This window comes from Typha latifolia, chromosome 8, assembly GCF_019914945.1.
Source record: "Typha latifolia isolate L0001 chromosome 8, TyphaL0001v2, whole genome shotgun sequence".
NCBI lineage: Eukaryota > Viridiplantae > Streptophyta > Magnoliopsida > Poales > Typhaceae > Typha > Typha latifolia.
The window spans coordinates 12,664,619-12,683,903 of record NC_133093.1 but is presented as its reverse complement, the minus strand read 5'-3'; the positions used below and the strand labels follow the sequence as shown (position 1 = coordinate 12,683,903).

Sequence of the window (19,285 nt, the reverse complement as noted above, 5' to 3'; positions counted from 1 at the left end):
CATGTCAACTTTAGAGTGCCAAGTGTGTTTCAGCTTGATTAGTTATAATAATTTTGAATTTAGCCTAAAGTAATAGTTGGAGAGTCTTATTAGTGAGTGATAAAATAGGATAAGAGTTCTAATCGAAATACAGGAGGCATTAATCCCCCCTTCCACACTATTGAACAGAAGCATCGCCGCACCCATCTCCTTCCATCCTGCCTCTCTTCTCGGCCTTGTGATCAATATAATGTTGATAGAAATAGGAAGCGAATCCCCACAACGCCAAGAAGAGGGAGACGACCTTGATCCCGTCCATCTTCTCGCTGAAAAGAAGCACAGCGAAGACTGGGACGATGGGGATCCCCAGTGTACTGATCACATTGGAGAAGAGTGAGGACACCTCGGAGATGAGGCCCACAAGCCCCACGTTGGTGACCTGCCAAGCCACCGCAGTCCAAACCACAGTCATCACGTAGGCCACCCTCCCCTTCTTGAACCCTTCCATGTCCTCCTTTAACCCCTTCCACTCCCCGCTCGCGAACAGCCCGGCCGCCGCCGCCGCCGTCGACACCAGCGCCGTATAGATCTGCATGTCGAGCACGGCCCGAAGGCTCTGGCTCTTGACCACCTTCTGGAAGCTGAGCTCCATGAGGGAGAGGATAAGAGAGTACAAAGCCGACGCCCCGAGAGTTAAGATGAATCCGAGCACGTAGCTCCTCCTCGACTCCTCGGCCGGGGATTCGGAATCCGAGTGCACTCCGATGATGGCCGTCGAGAAGGTGAGAACGATGACGGAGTTGAGAGTGAGGACGGTGAACTTGTCTGCGTTGATGAAGTAGGAGAAGACGGCGTTGAAGCCGAGCTGCGACGCGCAGACGAGGGAGAACGTCGACACGGTGAGGTAGAGCAGACCGTAGGAGTACATCAGGCTGTCCACGGCGGTGATCAGACCCAAGAAGATGTATATGATAGAGATCTTGGCGACGGGAGGCGGTTGAGCCATCGGAGGTGTGAAGAGGAGAGGAAGGTATAAGATCGGGAAGGCGGCGGAAAGGGTGAGGGTCTGCAGCCACTTGCTGCCGCCCCCTTGGTCGTAGTAGAACCTCCCGAGCAGGGTGGCGGCGGATTGCCCGGCGAGGAGGAGGAAGGAGTTGACAGCCACCAGGATCCACCAAGTCCAGTTTCTTTGCATGGGTGTAGGTTGGAGGAGGTCGTCAATCAGTGGATGTTGGAGGTCTGTATCAAGTTGGGGCTTCCTGGGCCTTTTGAGCTGCAGTGGAGTAGAGAATTGAGAGGGTGGTAGAAGTGGGTGGAAATATTGGAATCTGTCAGGCTCGTAGCTTTTAATGAGTTTGTTTGAGGACCTTATCAAGTAGAGCCTAAGGCAGCCACTTTATGAAAGGGTGTGCAGTTTTGGATGATCTTTGGTGTAAGGAGGAAGAGATAAAGAAAACTTGACTCTAGATTCTCTGTCATAGACTATTAACTGATATAATTCAATCACTTGACTACCGTGATGATATTACTCAATGGGTCTGCCTCGGTTGTAAAAAGGTTTTCTAGATACATAATCCCATTGTAAGGTATCTATCATACGACAACTACCATTCAATTTTAGAATTTAAATTGAATAGTTTAATATGTTGACTAAAACTTCCATAGTATCTATCAAAGTGACTTTGTAACAAAGAGGTTGGACAGCTCTTGAATTATTTAAAAAGAACAAACACTAGCAGGGGAGCTAAGACATATGGCTGCCTACGGAGCACACAATGTGTGCTGTTCTATTATTGGCACCAAAGTTTAATCCAAAAAGCATCTGTTAGCTTTTGAAACTATTTGACATGCTCAGCCTTGCTATGAATTGACATCCAATATCAGGTTCATTGACTCCTCGCATGTTCAGAATCAGTACGAATTCCCAAGATTCACCGCCTACTTTGGATTAAACTTTTGACGAGAGGCGTCGGATCTTTTTCTAAAGCAAACAAATCAGAGCACTCCTCTGAAATGACACAAAGGCAAGAAGAAGATGACAACCATGTAGTTATCTACGTCTGCGTTGATTGAAAGCATAGACAAAAGCCGGCCTCGAATGGTGGTCCAATTGCAAATTAGTTTTCTTAATCATTTGTTATAATATTAATTCAGTTAAAATTGTATTAATCCGTCTATTTAGAACCATATAACTCGCACTCTCAAGAGGATCAAAACTCAAGCCATATATATTGGAAGACTGGAGGTAGTCAAAGATACTAAGATGGAAGAATTGCATAAAATTTATTGGAAATATATATTGGATAAGAGGAAGACCGACCTTTGCGTTGGAGTTGGATTTCATGAACAGCTTCCAGTTTCCCATTTAGAACGATGGAGGTCAACCCAGCAGAGAACGAGATATGAGAAAAGGGGATGAGAAAGGAGGAGGAAGAAGAAGAAGAAGAAGAATACCTTCTTCACTGTCTCCTTTGTCAGCCATCCTATTCTTTGATCCAGGTGATTGCCAACAAGCAAAGCAACAGCACCAGTTCTTTTCGTCGATGTCGTGCATCACTTTCCTGCTTATTATTTTAGTGAAAGCCCAATTGGGCGATTGACATCTATATTGGATCTTCAAAACAATACACGCCTGCTCCAACCACCGACCATGTTGCTTGCCATTAATGAGAGGACTGTTGGTTTCCATTGCCAAATAAGAGATTGCGTTCTTTTTTCGGAGTGGCAGATGGTCTTGCTCTTGCTCTCTTTGATTGGGCACTTGATACTTGAGAACATATAAATTCTCATGCCTTTGGGTTACGTTGGATTTGAGGCTGCATACAAGAAAAAGATAAATACCAAAGCCTCGTTTAAGCCAATACAGCAAGCAATTGTAAGTAAATAACTACGGAACTTATTCACTGAAATGAAAGTTACTATGATTATGTATATTGTATGAGCTCGTTGTGTTTTAATTCTTGAGAAAATTATCCTACTTGTCTAATTTATATATTAGAAAATGTTAATCTTTTATATCTAGCCAGTAATTTATAAGTTTGTGATCAATAAAAGATAATAATTTATACTTGGCCTCTCTGAATAATTATAATTTTTGGTATACACATCTGAAGCTGAGTGTAATTAACTAAAAAATTAAAATAAACAAGAAAGAAGAATGAGATGGATGGATGAGATCAAATTGAAAGCAGATGGATAGATAAAAGGGAAAATGGAGGAGATCCGAAATCGGGTAGGATTGGATATTAATCCGACCCGTTTTTAAACCTCGGCGTCTTGCAGAGTGCTTCTCAGGGTTTTACATTGACACCTTCTTCCCCTCTCCCGATGCTTCGCCCCCTTCCTCTCCTCCTCCGCCACCGCCGTCTCTCTTCCCACTTCCTCCGCCCCTTATCCACCCTCTCCTCCGTTGCTCAACCTATCCACCCTCATCGCTTTCCTTCGTCTTCTTCTTCTTCTTCCTCCTCCTCCTTCGATCCATCCTCCCTCCTCAAATCTGACCCCATCTCCCTCCTCTCCTCCCACTGGATCTCCTCTTTCCGCTCCCCCAATAACTCCCCCACCACCCCGCTCTCCTCCCTCCTCTCCCGCCTCGAGCTCTGGCTCCTCGCCTACCAGAAGACTTTCGCCGACGAGACCGGCTCCTACCTCCCCCGCTCCTCTCTTCCTCCCGAAACTCTCGACGCCCTCCTCTCCCTTCGCAACGCCGTCCTTGACGGCCGCTTCCGCTGGGGAAACCGCCTCGACCCCTTCCTCCGCTCCCCCCGCGACTCCACCGACCCCTCCACCCTCTCCAAACGCAAGCTCCGGGCTCTCCTCTCCTCCTCCGGCCCACCCCCCTTCCAAGACCGCGTTGTCCAAGAGCTCCTTCTCCTCCTCCTCGAGCCCGTCTTTGAGTCCCGTTTCTCAGCGAAGTCATTCGCCTTCCGCCCAGGCCGCGGCCCCCACACCGTTCTCCGCACCATCCGCCGCAGCTTCGCGGGGTACCTCTGGTACATGAAAGGCGACCTCAGCACCCTCCTGGGCTCCCCCAAGACCGGTCTCGTCATCAATTCGCTGGTCCGCGAGGTCCGGGATAAGAAAGTCGTCGACTTGGTGAAGTCGGCGCTCATCACGCCGGTTATCACCGGCCGCCCGGTCGACGAGGAGGCCGCGAGGAAGAAAAAGAAGAAGCGCAAGTATCAGAAGAAGAAGGTGCTTGCGGAGGACGAGCCAAAGCCGGATCCTTACTGGCTGCAGTCGTTCTTTGGATTCGCGCCGGAGGAGGCTGAGAAGCATCCGGATTGGGGACATTGCGGCGTGCTCAGCCCGCTGCTCGCGAATGTTTGTCTTGACGAGCTTGATAAGTGGATGGAGGGGAAGATTAGGGAGTTCTACCGCCCCTCGAAGTCGGATGTGATTTGGACAGGTGATGATGGCGGAGAAGAGCAGGGGAACACCTCGTGGCCTGAGTTTGTTCCCACAAGCGGGCCGGATAAGACAAGGAAGATGGATTATATTCGATACGGCGGGCACTTCTTGATTGGGATAAGGGGACCCCGGGCCGACGCAGCGGTGCTCAGGAAGCAGCTGATCGAGTTTTGCGACCAACGGTATCAGATCAAGCTCGATAATGAGAGCCTTCCTATCGAGCACATCACAAAGGGGATCATGTTCCTCGACCACGTACTGTGCCGCCGTGTCGTATACCCAACTCTCAGGTACACGGCCACTGGCGGTAAGATCATCAGTGAGAAGGGTGTTGGAACATTGTTGTCGGTGACTGCAAGCCTGAAGCAATGCATCAAACAGTTTAGGAAGTTGGATTTCTTGAAGGGAGACCGTGACCCAGACCCACAGCCTTGTTTCAGGATGTTCCACGCCACACAGGCACACACCAATGCGCAGATGAACAAGTTCCTGCAGACCATTGCGGAATGGTACCGTTATGCGGATAACCGCAAGAAGATAGTGAATTTCTGTTCTTATATTATCAGGGGGTCACTGGCAAAGCTGTATGCTGCCAAATACAAGCTGCGGTCGAGGGCGAAGGTGTACAAGATTGCATCGAGAAACCTTAGCCGCCCGTTGAAGGATAGGAAGGGTCAGTCACCAGAGTACCACAACCTTCTTAGGATGGGTCTTGTGGATTCCATTGATGGGCTTCACTACACCCGGTTGTCTATGGTGCCTGAGACGGATTACACCCCGTTCCCGAGTGGATGGAAACCAGATCATGAGAAGGTTTTGATGGAATACATAAGGCTTAGTGACCCACAGACCCTAGAAGAGCAGCGGAGTTGTCTTCGGGAACAAGGGCTTATAACTCCACAGGATTATGTTTCGATGCTTGTCTGGAACTACAAGAAGAATGCACTTCTGTTGCCCCCTTTGGGTGGGTGTGATACCAATAGAGCTAAAGATGAGCTTCTGGGATCAAATACAAATGAGATAAAGGAGAGGATGGACGGAGGTGAAGTGAAGGTGGACTTTCTGGAAGCTTCACACATGTCAGAAATGCTAGATACCTCTATCAAAAAAATTTCAGACGTTTGTATTCATTAACAAGATAAAGTTGAGCAACTAGATAGTCTGTTAGTCTACCCACTAATGGACTATAAAGGGTGGCATGTAAATTATGAGTTTATTATTCATAATTTTGCTAAAATATTTATAGTCGTTTGGAGGGCATGGTTTTTGCTTATGTTATGCTTCCTGAGGCTCTCTGCAAGGAATGATTACTTCATATAGTTCTCTGTTGCTGACCCGAAAAAGTGCTCGTAGTGCAAACAACATCAAAGGTCACTTATATATGGTCTTAGCTGGTCGATGAATTGGAACAGACTGAAAATTAACTTCATGCCATTTAAATGCATGTGCATGCTAACCAGGTATGCTTGATTCAAACTTGATCTACCTTTCTGGAATCACTTTACATACAACTGCTGTATCTGAACTCTCTAGAAAGCATAATTCTATAACTTTCAATTTCAAATTCTCTCTCTGCGCATAAAATATATGCACTTTGATTAAAGCTCAGACATTTCTATAGCTGTATATATTGCTCTTCACACTAGTGGCTTCATAGAACATCTGTGTTCTAGTTTGTTGCAATGGTAGATAATACAAACCCTTGGTTCCAAGGTCCTAAGTAACAGTCCGGTGATGTTCCTATTGTTGATGCCCCTTCAATGCAAGAGGAAGCAACTAGATTGGGGTTTATGAATTGGGCTTTCAGGCAAGACAACACTGTTGTTGCTGATGATGGAGTAGCCACCTAAAAGGTGTGAAAGAGAAGGAAGAAGAAGAACTACATACAGAGGGAGAAATGGAGATCCTCTCAAGTTATTTATCCCTTACTTACTGACGAGTTTGACCTGGACAATTGAGATCATGTTCAACTGGTTTCATTTCGAGGGGAAATTTTGAACAGTATCCTCTAGGAACTGAGTACACATAGATAACCTACTGAGTTCAACTTCATTTCTGCCATACACAGGTCTAGGACAACAATGCTACTATTTTGATTAGAATTCTGTTTCATTATTTTTATTTAAAGAAGTTTTATGCAGGATAGCTGGAAGAATAGTTCTGAGTTCTGATGACAAAAAAAAAGGATATCATCATGCAAAGCATATAGGATATTATCATGCAAAGCATATAGGATATCATCATGCAAAGCATATGAAGGTGTTTTAATTATCTATATTGCTTCTTATCCTTCTGGCTAAACAACTCGATCCTTCTTTTGTCAGAATTATGCTTTCAAAATCCCAGTAATATTTCAAAGACAGGATGCAAATGATACAAACTTAGAACAGAGAATTTGTAATGGTGAAGAAATCTACTTTTGTACATAAATTGATAGCATCATTTGCAATATCTTCTGAGATTAATCGTGGTGCTTGTTTTACCCCAGACTATGCCAACATAGAGGCAAACGTCTGAGTTATTGTTACCAGCCCTTGACAATCCTCATCCTCCTTGGCCAATAGAGAGTTCTTTCCACACTCAAAGAGCAGATCATCACAATCCTCAGGTTTATTCTCAGCTAACATCAACTTTTCCTTGGCATCAGCAACACAACCAGCTCTAAGGGCGTCAATTGAGCTCGAAAGAAGATCAATAATGTTTTCATATATATTTATACACGTGTTCAACAATGCCTTTGCAACAGAATCTAATGGCTCCTTCAGTAGGCTTTGGATCTTGGCTGCGGTGATGGTGGCATTGACCTTTGTGAGATTTGCAGCGATAATTGCTAACCCTTTCGAGTCAGTTGACGCACTGTTTGGATCGGCCTGGAGAGATGTCACACAGAAATTATACCCCACATTTTGGTTTTTGATTGTCACAGCTCTTTGCAAGCATCTTCAACTGAGGCAAGCACAGATAGCAGTAAATTATGGTGAAGGAGAGCGAGGACAAGGAAGGGAAGGAACAAAGAGGGTCTCATTCTTTTGTAGTTAAACTGGAGGGTTGGCTTGCCTGCTTCTATCTTATGCTTAATTTGAATTTATAGCAAAACAGAAATGCTAGATATAGCCAGAATTCTCGTTGTTTCTGCTTAGGATTCTTGTTTTGCTATGTATCACAACAAATCTACTTCGTTAATTGTATATTTGATTCTATTTTAGTTGCAAATGATATAGTCAAGATGGTTATTATCTTGCTTAACTTGGAACATGACAGCTTCACAGCAACGGCAAATTTTTCTTCTTTTCTTGCGTTCCCGTTTCGATCTTCCTAACAATATTTGTGGATATTTTTGTTATAAAGAAATAAAATAATGATAAATTAACGTTGAATTTCCGCTTAAAATTCAAATTTAACTAACCAATCTCTAATTTTAGTTTAGTTATATTTTAGTTTAGTTCGTAATCAAACTATAGTCTCTTCTAACTAAAAAGGTTGATCTATTTCAATTTTAATAGAGTGGAGAACTGATCTCATAGTTTTGCCTATAATTTATAAACTCTTATATTATTTGTTTTAATAGGAAAATGTACCTTTTTTTGCTAAAACCACAAATTAGGTAAAATATATTATCTCAAAAGATATAATGTCAGATATGCTTCCTAAATTTAAAATCAATTATGGCAAAGTAAAGCATTACGCGAATCTATTCAAAAGCAATCTCAGTCGTAATGTTCCAAACCAAAACGAGATCAAGTTAGAAGAAATAGAACAATACGACCAAATTTTTCCGATTTATTCCACTAAAAAGGAAAACCCATTCAATGCCCAGACAAACGATCGACAATCGCTTCCGCCAAAATGGCGAGTCGCACGAACTTCTCGTTGTCTCTTCTCAACACCGATGGCACCTCCGGCTGCGCGTCGCAGCTTGTCGCCACGCCCTCCGAGGCATCGACCAGTGAATTGGCGGCATCGTACTGCTTCGCCCGGATCGCATCAGTGGCGTACTTCAGCGACGCGATCATGTCGGAGTAGAGCCCTCGGCACGTCTCCAGGCTCCTCCTGGTGTCGTTGGAGAACTCGATCTGCAACAAAGACTCGATCTTGGAGGTGACGGCGGTGGCGTTGTTCACGGTCACGTTCACCGCGATCATCCCGAGCCCCGGGAGGTCGGCGGTACGACTATCTGGGTCGGCGCCGAGCGTTTCGACGCAGAACTGGGGGGTCACGTAGAAGTCGCCGACGAGGTTGCAAACGGTTTCCATGGTGCTGGCGGCGGAGGAGAAGGTTTGGATGGAGTGGAGGAGGACGACGAGGAGAGAGAAGAAGGTGGAGAGCTTCATGGTTATCTCTCTCTCTCGCTTTCTTTTCCTTTGTCTTTGTTGGTAGCAGAGTGAAGGGGATCCGTACTTAAAAGGCACGAGCTTTTAAATGCATTCGATGTGAAATTAAAAATTTTAAAAAAAAACTTCTTTATTTGCAGTGTTCCATTGAACCCCCATCGAACGGTCGGGACTTAAAGAAATCGATTTGACTGGTAGGTGTCGGTGATTAAATACCCGAAGCGAAACAGCAAGTGGGAAAATTAATGACGTGTATGGTTGCGAATATGGATCAACGGATCAGTTATTGCGACATTTATTACTCGGTGGCGACTGTTGGTGAGTGAATTTAATTAAATGTAACGAAAGTTATCAATTACCATTATATATATAAAAATAATACCATTAACTAATTGTTGTAAGAGGTATAAAAATGAAAAGATTAAGATAGTACGTAGAATCGACAGGGTGGTAAATACTAATAATAATAATAACAAAATATAGAATGCTTTTATTTTGTTATAAATCGCACGCGGCCGTTTCTTTCGTTCTATTGGTGTAACATTTATGGGAGTTAGATTTAATTAGATTTAAGAGACACGAAAGCAACGCCAATTATAATATAAATATCAAGCGAATCGAGATTCGAGGAATAAAAACCAGAGAGGAGAAGAAGAAGAAGAAGAGTAAGAGGCCGCCATGAAGTTCTCTTCTTCCCTCCTTCGCAGTGCTTTCTTCTTCCTTTTCCTCGTCCTCTTCCTCCAGAACTCGTCCTTCACCGCCGCAACCGTAGAAGAGACTTGCCGCAGCGTCGCCGACTTCGTCAATTACACCTTCTGCCTGACGAGTCTCCAAACCGACCCGCGAAGCCCGTCGGCGGACCGGCCTGGCCTGGCCCTCGTCTCGGTCGACCTCTCCCTAGTCAACGCGACGAGCACCAAGTCAACGATCGACACCTTGCTGAAGAATGCGACGGAGGCGTCTATTAAAACCGGGCTGCAGGCTTGTTCTCTTATCTACTCCCAGGCTATCGGGGCATTGAAGTCAATGGCGGATCTCGTCGAAGCCAAGGAGTTTCATGCGGCCAAGGAGTTGAATCGTGTTCCAATTAACGTGGGGACTTTCTGTCGAGATGCGCTCCCGGCGGCGAAACCAGGGGATTCGCCGCCGTTGGTCAAGGAGAACAGTGATTACTCGCAGTTGGTCTTGCTTTCTGAGGTCATTCTAGGTCCTTTGGCGTGACTTGGACTATGATTAGCTCTCATCTAGTTTGCTCCTGCTTCAGGATCTTTTTTTTTTCTTATGGAGATTTGAATGGTTGGTAATAAACTGAGATTAATCTTACATGTCATATTTCCTCTCTTTTTTTTATTGTTTTTCTCGAATTACTGCCTATTATAGGCAAAAAAAAATTGATCTTTCGATGTATTTGAAAAATATTAGGATAGGTTCTAATAATGGAGTTCGAACGTAGCTTCCAATTGTTTTAAACAAGGCGCAGGTGTTTGTTTCGGCCCTCACGTTGGGTTGCTCATCTGGCTCATACCATCAGGATTAATTAGATCTTGATTTGGCTTAGCCTCTTCTTTTAGCCCAATTCAACTTAACTTAACCTGATTATTAATATCATAAGAATAGGATGGCTCAAACCCATGTGTTAAATAGCAATATTCTTATAAGTTTTTTTAAAAAACATCTTAATAAAATAATGAAAGATAGGATACAAGCCTCGCTCGTAGCTGACCAACAACTAATCGTGTATCAAATATATAACATACTAATACTTATGTAAAAAAATAAAATGAAGGGGTATGACATCGTTCCTAGAATAAGCCTATTTCTTGGTCTACTAAGACTGTCTTGCAAAGAAGAATTAGCCGCATGAGCTTAGGACTTAAAAACATTCTCAATAAAGGGTCGGAGGCAGCCCAAACCATTCGAATATACTTCGATCAAGATACCAAATTAACCACATTCGACCCCTAATGAAGCCCTATTTGACAGTAACTAGCATTGCAGCAGGGCCCAATATGGCAAGATGCCGGCAAGGTGTTTATATGCATATATTTTTCCTCTATAGTAAGTATTCAATTATTTATTTGGATCAACTTTCTATCATAATTTAGTGCAAAGACCTATGATTTTTGCCCTATAATTAATAAGATTATTATGCTATTTTATTTTATTCGTGATGAATTTAAATTCGGTTTAAGTATTGGAACTTGTATCATTTTCTAATTAGACATAATCTGATAATAAATAAATTAGATATAAATATTACGATTACTTTTTGATTTAAAATATATTTTGAGTGCAAATCTGATAAAAATAATTGGATATGAATCTAATCGTTGTGCATATTCGATCAAATCCAATTCGATTATACCCTAATTGAAGTATATTATTATACCCTAAGTAAAAAAACAAACAATGAAAATATTGAAGTAAGAATATAATAAGACATGATATTATACTTTTATGTGAATCTGAAATATATTTGCAAAATAAAGTCGGATACATATAAATCCAACTCGTATGAAACGAAATCAAATTTATAATTATCTTGGACTCTTGGGCCTGGGCTTTATAATGGGCTAAGCCTTTTGATAGGAGGTAAGCCTGATCAAGATTAAATTAACTTTAAATCTAGCCTAATTCATACTTGGGCCAATTTGTGGCCCAAAAATATTACGGGCTGCAGTGGGATTTAAACTATTGGGGCCCAATAAGCAGCCCTACGATTATTTTATTAATTTTTTGGTCAATAGAATCCAATCTATAAACCAAACCTTTCTCTTCCTATACTCTTTCTGCGTGCCTTCCGCTCCATCGAAACACAGGTAGGATTTTTAATTTTTGGTTGAAAATTTTCATTATATTGTGTTTAATATTTAGATCTTATTAAATCGTGTTTAAATATTTGGATCTTTGTTAGGACCTGTATGCAAAGTGTTAAGTGTATCCGCGATTTCCCCCAATCCCTCCCTGACACCTGTTCTACATTAATAACATGGTACACAAATCCGAGTTTTTTTTTTCTTCTTTAAAATTGTGTTGGGCCGGTTAAAGCTATTAAAAAGCTTCGTTGGATCTGAAATATATCCGTATTCTTTAATGAGAGAAATAAGTAATTAATTTATAATATTGGCCAATATTATCCTGCTTGGTTATTAGCGAATAATTTCGCCATTTAAGTTAGTAATTAAAATGCAGCGATAAAGATCGTCTCTTTTATTAATTTCTTTCTATAATAAAAGGTCAACGATCTATCTGCTGGCCCTCCTCAAGTCCACATTACTAGAATCTTAGATTACAAGTATAAAAGTTATGCCTTTCTCATTTTCTGGTCCACCTTAGTGACTCTCTCTCTCTCTCTCTCTCATGGAGTCATGGGCTCTTTCAACTGTATGACTCCAGATTTGTCCGATTAGAATGCGACACGTACCCCGATGCCATTGCGATCCGTGCCAACTACTGTCACAAGCACCGCCATACAGAAGGAGTGACTTCCTGCAACCTTCGCTACAGGGGACCGGAGAGCGTGTTTGAAGTCCAATATAATAAAGCGACCAGACCACGCACTTTACAACCAACCGCGAAATAATCTCGTGGACTGGCCGAATACGGAATACGTGGTCGGGCCAAAGCTCTCCTCCTCCTCCTACCTCCTCCTTGGTTCAAAGGGAGTCGTCGTTTCCCCACCCCTTTTCTCCGTCAATTACTCCAGAGGAGATTACTAGAGTTCGTCGTCGTGCTCTCCACTGTCGGCGGTGATCGGATCACCCCGTCAAGGCTTCGTCTATTACTGGGTGCGTATGTCATCTATTCATCTCCTTCATCGCTTCCTATCTCTCTCTCTTGCCATGGATTTTTCGTCTAATCGTCCCAAGATCAAACATTTTGTAGTTTTTCTTTTTGTCATTAATTTCTCCTTTCTCAAAACCTTTTGACTTAAAGACGGAGAAATATATCCTTGCCAAGAAGAGGAGGGAGAGGAGTGCGACATTACTCTAGTTTATTATTATTTTTCTTGCTTACATAGTTACATTTCAATATCTAATTGTTACGGTAACTATATGTTTAAATTTTATTGGGGAGCTTTCTATTAATTTTGATTGATATGCGTAAACAATTTGGCTTTCAAGGTCAACAACAACTACTACTGTTGTTGCTCTGACCAAAGAACAGGACTGTATTAATTTATTCTCCTATTTTAATACAATTTGTGCGTAAAGGCTCGATATTTTACTCGATAACGTCGTCCCAAGCTGAAGATTGACGACCTTTTTAATTACTTATAGTTGCTTCCGATATTTGCGTTATTTGATCGTCTCCTCTCAATTGGGAAAAGAGCACGCAGCATTTGTTTGTTCCAGTGGGTCCTCACAGCGTTCGTTTTTTGAACCTTGGCTTGTTTCCTAGCGATTCTTTTTATATCAAAGAAGCATCTTTGTAGTCTCTCACTGTTTGATTTCCATCACTGAGCACTCTGAGTCCTTTCCTTCCACAATCTTGGCATGGTTGGATTGTGCGGCTAAAAACTCCGATTGTGGTGCTTGTTTCCTAGTGAATTTTATAACAAGGAAGCGGCTGTAGTCTCACATGTCGTTGTTGGATTGCGTTCATCGAGCTCATTTCTTCCACAAATATTTCGCGTGGTTTGGAAGGTGTGGCCAGAAACTCCAATGGAGTTGTTAAAATTTTGGTAGGTTTAGCTTGTTTCCTAGTGATTCTTTATAGCAAGGAAGCATTTATAGTCTCACATGTCATTGTCTAATTCCTTCATTGAGCTCACTCCTTCCACAAATTTTTGCTTGGTTTAGAATGTATAGCTACAAGCTTCAAATGGATCGTTAAAAAATTTCTTTGTGTTGTTCTTGCAGTCCCATTGTTCTCTTCAGTCTTCATTGACATGGAGCCACAGAAGAACAGAGGGCTTGAGTCTTCTATCCATCTGAATTTGGATTCAGCTAGCCAAAGGAACTTAACGGGAAGCGCATCGATGGGAAGAACTAGTAGTATATTGCAGGGTAGAAGACACGATTCGTTGGGTAGAACAAATAGCAGCCGTTCTTGGAGGAGGAATTCCAGGGGTTCGATAAGTCTTTCCCGGAGTATGGGCGATCAAATACTAAGTTCGATCAGGCTTTCGCATGAATATGTAGACCAGATTCTTGGGGATGTCGATAGTTCAGTTATGGCACAGATAGGTGATAGCGGAGATCGAGTAGTGGATGAAGATGAGGTTGATGACAACGAGAGTCTAAATCAATTTGCAAATAGTGCGAAAAGTTTGGAGAACAGAGTTGGTCCCCTTCCTGATGATGCTTTGATGCTATCACATGGCCTGCAGTTCCATGAAGCAAACTCATTGTCATCTATCTCCCCGTTGGCAGAGGACACTTTGTCTACTCGTCCAACAGAGGCAATCTTGGGGACGATTAAGAATGACGCAGTGCAGCTTGTGCAGAGTTCATCTACCAAGGTGTGTATGCTCTATTGAAAGACTAAATTCCTTTGTTATTTAGTACACAGACTGACTAGAGGTAAGGCTTGATTGGCATTATTGGAACAATATTTTGATTATTTTCCAAAGTGAAGAAGCTTGAAGAGATTATGCTAAATGATGATGTAGGAATACTCAAGCCCGGTATTCATGACTGATGCTACTGTTTGTGCGTACTCTATTGAAAATTTTAGGTTGCTTGTGAATTATGGAACTCTAGATATCTTTACAGATACAAGTAGAGGGAGATTTTTTTTTTTTTGAAATTAAGGAGCTTCATTCAGCTGGCCAGACCCGAGCTAGCTAGCTAACCCGGGTTTTCATAGCCCAAAATGGTACAAAGATCTGGGGGAACCGGGCTAGCCAGATCCAACCTACCGGTGGCCCCTGCCACCTTCCCTCGGTTGGCTGCCCAGTCCGCCGCTCTATTTGCCTCTCTGAATACATTTAGTACATTCCATTTCCTACACTCCCTATGCAGGCTTTGGCATTCTTCTATTATGTTCTTAATGCACCACGGAGGTTGCTGCTGCTTGCATTGAAACTGCTGCTATCAACCCTGTATGTTGACTAAATGTTTGTTTGCAGGAGAAACAGTACAAGCTGCCTCGAAGACTGGATTATTGTGCTTACCTGATTCACTTATCCGTCTTTGGATTTCTTGGGGTAAATACCTGTTACTTCGTTATATTAATCATTAAGACTCCAGATGAACTTGTGTCAGTTAAGCAATATCCTGGTTTGAGGATTTTGCACGACGATTGTCTTCACCAAGATAAACTAGCATAATGATTATTTTATAGCAACCTTTCATTTGATGTATATGCTTAGAAGAACTTTGTGGAACCATGATTAATGGAAAATCAGTTCATCGAATGAAATGGGCACAATGAAGCCAAGTTAGAAAGCCGACAACTATATTAGTTATCACTAGTCAAGCTATCCAGTTTATTGTGTAAGGATCTTCTTTCATTTGTTTACTAACAAAAGTTAACACATCTCTTTTCTTTCATCCAAGCTTGGAACTGATTGTTAAAACTGCATTTTCCGTAGAAAATTAATGGTCCAAATTTAGAGTTTGCTCTTACAAATTGGCAATTGATCTTGACATTGCATCATTAACACAAGTTAAAATTAATAGACTAATATAATATGGAGACTTTGGTTCATGCATCAAAGTAAGGATAGTCATGCTGTGGCACTTGCCTTCTATGCCGCAAAAGAGGAAGAAGAAAAAAAGGAGGGAACAACCCGTCTTTATCTTTTGTTGCTTGCCATCGAGTTTGCCGTTAACCTCATCGTCATCACTTGCCATCGACCTCATTGTTCCCGACATGCTCGAGCTCAACGCCCAACTCGCACCTATATCGGGTGCAAGCGACGCCTTCATCATCGAGCTTGGGCATGCGGGGGACGACGAGGTCGGTTGTGAGCGGCGAAGTAGGCTCAATGACAAAATAGTAATAACTTTGTCTTGTTTCCAGGTATTTACGAGGTACTTACTACAGAAGCTCTTTGGACCAAACCTTCTTGCCCTCACATCAGACCACAGCCCATTGTACCTTGATCTTCCTTCTAATATAGTACGTTTCACTCAATCCTTCCTTGCAAAGTAATCGTATGTTCTCATAGTCATTATATAAAATGTGTGAAGTGCTATATTTCAGCTAGGTTCTTTCTTCATGGGATGGTTAGGGATCGTGCTCAAGGCAGATATACGCCATATATCTGATCATTTAGTAGTTGGATTGACGACGGGGTACATGGGTAGTCTCACCACTTTCAGTGGATGGAATCAGAAAATGCTTGATTTGTCTTCCAAGGGGCATTGGGTCTTTGCAGTCGCTGGTATAGTTTTGGGTAAGCTAGCATTCTTCTTAAACAGAATTTGATGCAACTTAGATATAGAAAAGTGCCTTGCGTTAATTGGTTGTAGATTAACTTGGAGAGTCTGACATCCCTCACTTCTATCTGTAGGAATGTTTATTGTCAATGAGTCCATCGCAGTCGGTGTTGAGTCGGCTGAGGGACTTAGGAAATGGTATCTAAAATGGTATGGTAAAAGGCCAAGAAGAAGCACATGCAATTTGGAACACTGGAGAGTGGACAGTGGCGGTCGACATGCAGTGGTGTTGACAATTATGTCTTTGATATTGGTCTCATTATGGTGTCTCAGTGGGGCATTGGCTATAAAAAAATTGCATAAAAGTAGTGATGGTGCGGTTCTGTGGTTAGGCTGCTTGGTTGCACCTCCAGGTGTGTGGGCACGCTGGTACTTGGCCAGGCTCAATGGTGAAGGGCTGGGAAAAAGGAGATTGCTCAAATGGCTTCCTTTTGGGACATTGTGTGCCAATGTTCTTGCTGCATGTCTTATGGCAACACTTGCTGTGATAAGCAAAGCGGTATATAAACATTTAAGATATCAGCTAAGATGTTGATTGTTTTCTATTATGTCGATCTCTTTGAAAAACCATAAGCTCTTTTTAGATGTACACAGTTTTAAGTCAGAAGTTTCAAAAGTTTTTCTTTTGAAGTATTACTGAGTTATCATACTGTTGAGTCAGATATTATGATACTTTGGTTGTTTTCCTTTGCCGCGATTTTTTTCTATGTAATTATTATTCTCCTTTTCTATTTACATATAAAGTGAAACATCTGAATAGTTATAGTCAAATCAGTTTTTCTTCTATCCAGTTGATTAGCAAAAGTAAAGTATTGCTTAATTTCCACCAACTTCCCAAGTGTCTTTTGGATATAAATCAATGCTACTAAGATGTTCAGAGTGTGATTTCTTTTCTTTCATAGAACTGTGCGGTTATTTATTAAGAGTGTAATCTGCTTTCATTTTCAACTCTTTGAACCCTGACAAGATAACATACATCTAAGTGAATTCAGTATTACTTTTTTAAACATATCAGTCCGCTATATGCAGGTAAATACAAAGAGAAGTGGGATCATTTTGAGTGGCATTCAGTTGGGCTTTCTTGGTTGCTTGAGCACTGTTTCTACCTTCGTTGCTGAAGTTTATACCATGAGGCAGAGTGGACATTGTGGGAGGGCCTTCATATATGCAGCATCCACCTTCCTTCTCTCATTTGCTATGGGGACTTTGATCTTCTCAGTACCAGTTTGGGTTAAGCATTACAATTAACTCATTCATCTGTTCCTATCCAGAGACAAAGAGGTACCTTTCTATGATTACTACTATTTCATTCTGATTGTGCCATCTTGGTGCCTAATGCCTTTGGTACTCTTGAGAGCCACATTAAGAGGATAGTTTTTGCAAGGATCCACGGGCTTTTATTTAAGAGTTAAGTTGTTGTATGTGTCTAAAATGTTGTTGCCCTTACTATAGGAGATGGATATTGCTATCTTGTATCAAATTATAATTGTTTGCATGCCTATACCACTTAATAAGCAAAGCGGGAAAAAATATTGTCAAGTGGAATCTATCTTTAGAAGTATACGTTTCTAAAATGTTGTTGCCCTTAATATTTGTGGTTGTGTGTCAATTTATAATTGTTTTCTTTTGCATTGCACACCTATACCACTTAATTAGCAAAGTGAGAAGAAATATTGTCAGTTGTAATCTATCTATGTTCATAAATAGCTTGATCGGATGACAATTCCTCTTAATAGTCAAAATATGAGGTCCTTATATCTCTTTCGATAGTCAGATGGAGTTTTACATGTGATCTAGTGGGAAAGCTTGATCTTATTATAGCAAACTGTTGCGTATTATCAACTTAAATTGCAAGATCATCACATCTCACATAATTGGTGTGCACAATTATCTGATACCCTCTTATTCCCTAGAAATCTGTGTCGTAAAAGAGTTCTAAATCATCTTATGAATATGGTAAGCTTTCATTTTCATAAACTGCTCTTATAGTGATGATTTAAGCTTCTTCTATGTGTTCTCAAGCACATCCTGCATGATTACACTGTGTTGAATTGCTTGCATTATTTACTGATGTCTTACATAAGTATTTCATATTTGGCAAATTGTTAGGATTGACTCCCAAGTCTCCAACTTCAACTTAAACTTAGATGTATGAAGAAATTTGCACCCATATGATTGACTTCAACTACTTTTCTAAAGCAGGTCGTTTAATAGTCTCAGACAACTGATGAACTACCATGATTGCTGTGAGCAGAGTACTCTTCAGCTTCTTCAAAGACCTAAGCAACTGTTCTACTATTGCTGTATGCATCACCAATAATGTGTACACGAGATGTTACTATATACCCCCAACTCATCATTTTGCTATGTTTCTAATGCAATTTTTGATGTACTTGGTTCTCTTCAGCAATAACTCAAGCTGCTGAGAAAAGAGAGATATCTGTGGATCTAAGATCTTTTTCATTTTTGTGAAATGGCAGAGCTCAACAAATGTATGTACCTGAATGGAGATAAATCTCTATTTGTTGGATTACAAATTGGACACGAGAAATTACTTGCACTCAATTATAGATCTTGACAGTCTTTCTTTGTGTCGAAAGAATTGTAATAATTGATGCAGTTTGATGAAATTTTCAAAAAGAGAAGGATAAATAGCACCGGAAACACAAGGAGATGTTTACTTCAAAGTTAATTACTAGAAGAAGCTAATTATTATTATTTTTTAATTTTTTAATTTGAAGTAAGAGTACAGTATCTAAGCACAAAGTTGGCTTTGTGCTTGCTTCAAGAGTAGTTTTATTATTTTATATTTTGAGTAGTTGCTTCCTCACAAATTGGACAATGTACGAATAGATCATCTCTGTCTACTGACATAAGATATTGCAACGCTCCAGAAAAAAAATTTGCTGTACTTTAAAAGTCGTGCTGGGAGGAGGAAAAATTTCTAAATAGATAAATTGATTCTGACCAATCGCGTCGTAGTGGGCTCTAGAGTTCACCAGTTGGCCCAAATATATATTAATTGGGCCCTGGTTAGCTACTACATAACCTACCAATCTGATGATTCGATTACCGTCCCAATGACGTCTAGATTCGCGCTGCCTCATATCAACGGATCAGATCTTACCAATACTTGGACCTCGGTGGAGTTAACCGCCGTTAACTACGCCTCATAGA

At 41.5% G+C, this 19,285-nt stretch overlaps 4 protein-coding genes across 6 annotated transcripts; 3 read left to right on the top strand and 1 right to left on the bottom strand.

Moving 5' to 3' along the window:
• Nucleotides 1–65: 65 nt before the first annotated feature.
• LOC140793412 (probable purine permease 11) lies at nucleotides 66–2,521 on the bottom strand. Its single transcript, XM_073144884.1, has 2 exons — nucleotides 2,300–2,521; nucleotides 66–1,252 (listed from the first exon to the last, which is right to left on the bottom strand). Exons 1-2 carry the CDS (start codon nucleotides 2,342–2,344, stop codon nucleotides 158–160), a joined length of 1,140 nt encoding a protein of 379 aa, XP_073000985.1. The 5' UTR covers nucleotides 2,345–2,521; the 3' UTR covers nucleotides 66–157.
• Nucleotides 2,522–3,209: 688 nt separating this feature from the next.
• Nucleotides 3,210–5,626, top strand: LOC140793973 (nuclear intron maturase 2, mitochondrial). Its single transcript, XM_073145776.1, has one exon. It carries the CDS (start codon nucleotides 3,307–3,309, stop codon nucleotides 5,521–5,523), a length of 2,217 nt encoding a protein of 738 aa, XP_073001877.1. The 5' UTR covers nucleotides 3,210–3,306; the 3' UTR covers nucleotides 5,524–5,626.
• Nucleotides 5,627–9,281: 3,655 nt separating this feature from the next.
• Nucleotides 9,282–10,050, top strand: LOC140793916 (putative invertase inhibitor). The gene has a single exon (XM_073145688.1). The coding sequence runs from the start codon at nucleotides 9,399–9,401 to the stop codon at nucleotides 9,939–9,941; it is 543 nt and encodes a 180-aa protein (XP_073001789.1). The 5' UTR covers nucleotides 9,282–9,398; the 3' UTR covers nucleotides 9,942–10,050.
• Nucleotides 10,051–12,286: 2,236 nt separating this feature from the next.
• Nucleotides 12,287–18,673, top strand: LOC140794242 (uncharacterized). 3 transcript variants are annotated; one of them, XM_073146182.1, is made up of 9 exons: nucleotides 12,301–12,508; nucleotides 13,267–13,404; nucleotides 13,583–14,184; nucleotides 14,794–14,871; nucleotides 15,690–15,788; nucleotides 15,873–16,065; nucleotides 16,183–16,607; nucleotides 17,138–17,389; nucleotides 18,311–18,673. In XM_073146182.1, the coding sequence occupies exons 3-8, from the start codon at nucleotides 13,612–13,614 to the stop codon at nucleotides 17,354–17,356; spliced, it is 1,587 nt and encodes a 528-aa protein (XP_073002283.1). In that variant the 5' UTR covers nucleotides 12,301–12,508; nucleotides 13,267–13,404; nucleotides 13,583–13,611; the 3' UTR covers nucleotides 17,357–17,389; nucleotides 18,311–18,673. The 3 variants fall into 3 exon arrangements, with proteins under 3 accessions (XP_073002282.1, XP_073002285.1, XP_073002283.1); XM_073146181.1 differs by lacking the exon at nucleotides 13,267–13,404 and having other exon boundaries at nucleotides 12,287–12,508; XM_073146184.1 differs by lacking the exon at nucleotides 13,267–13,404 and having other exon boundaries at nucleotides 12,287–12,508; nucleotides 18,308–18,673.
• Nucleotides 18,674–19,285: the final 612 nt, after the last annotated feature.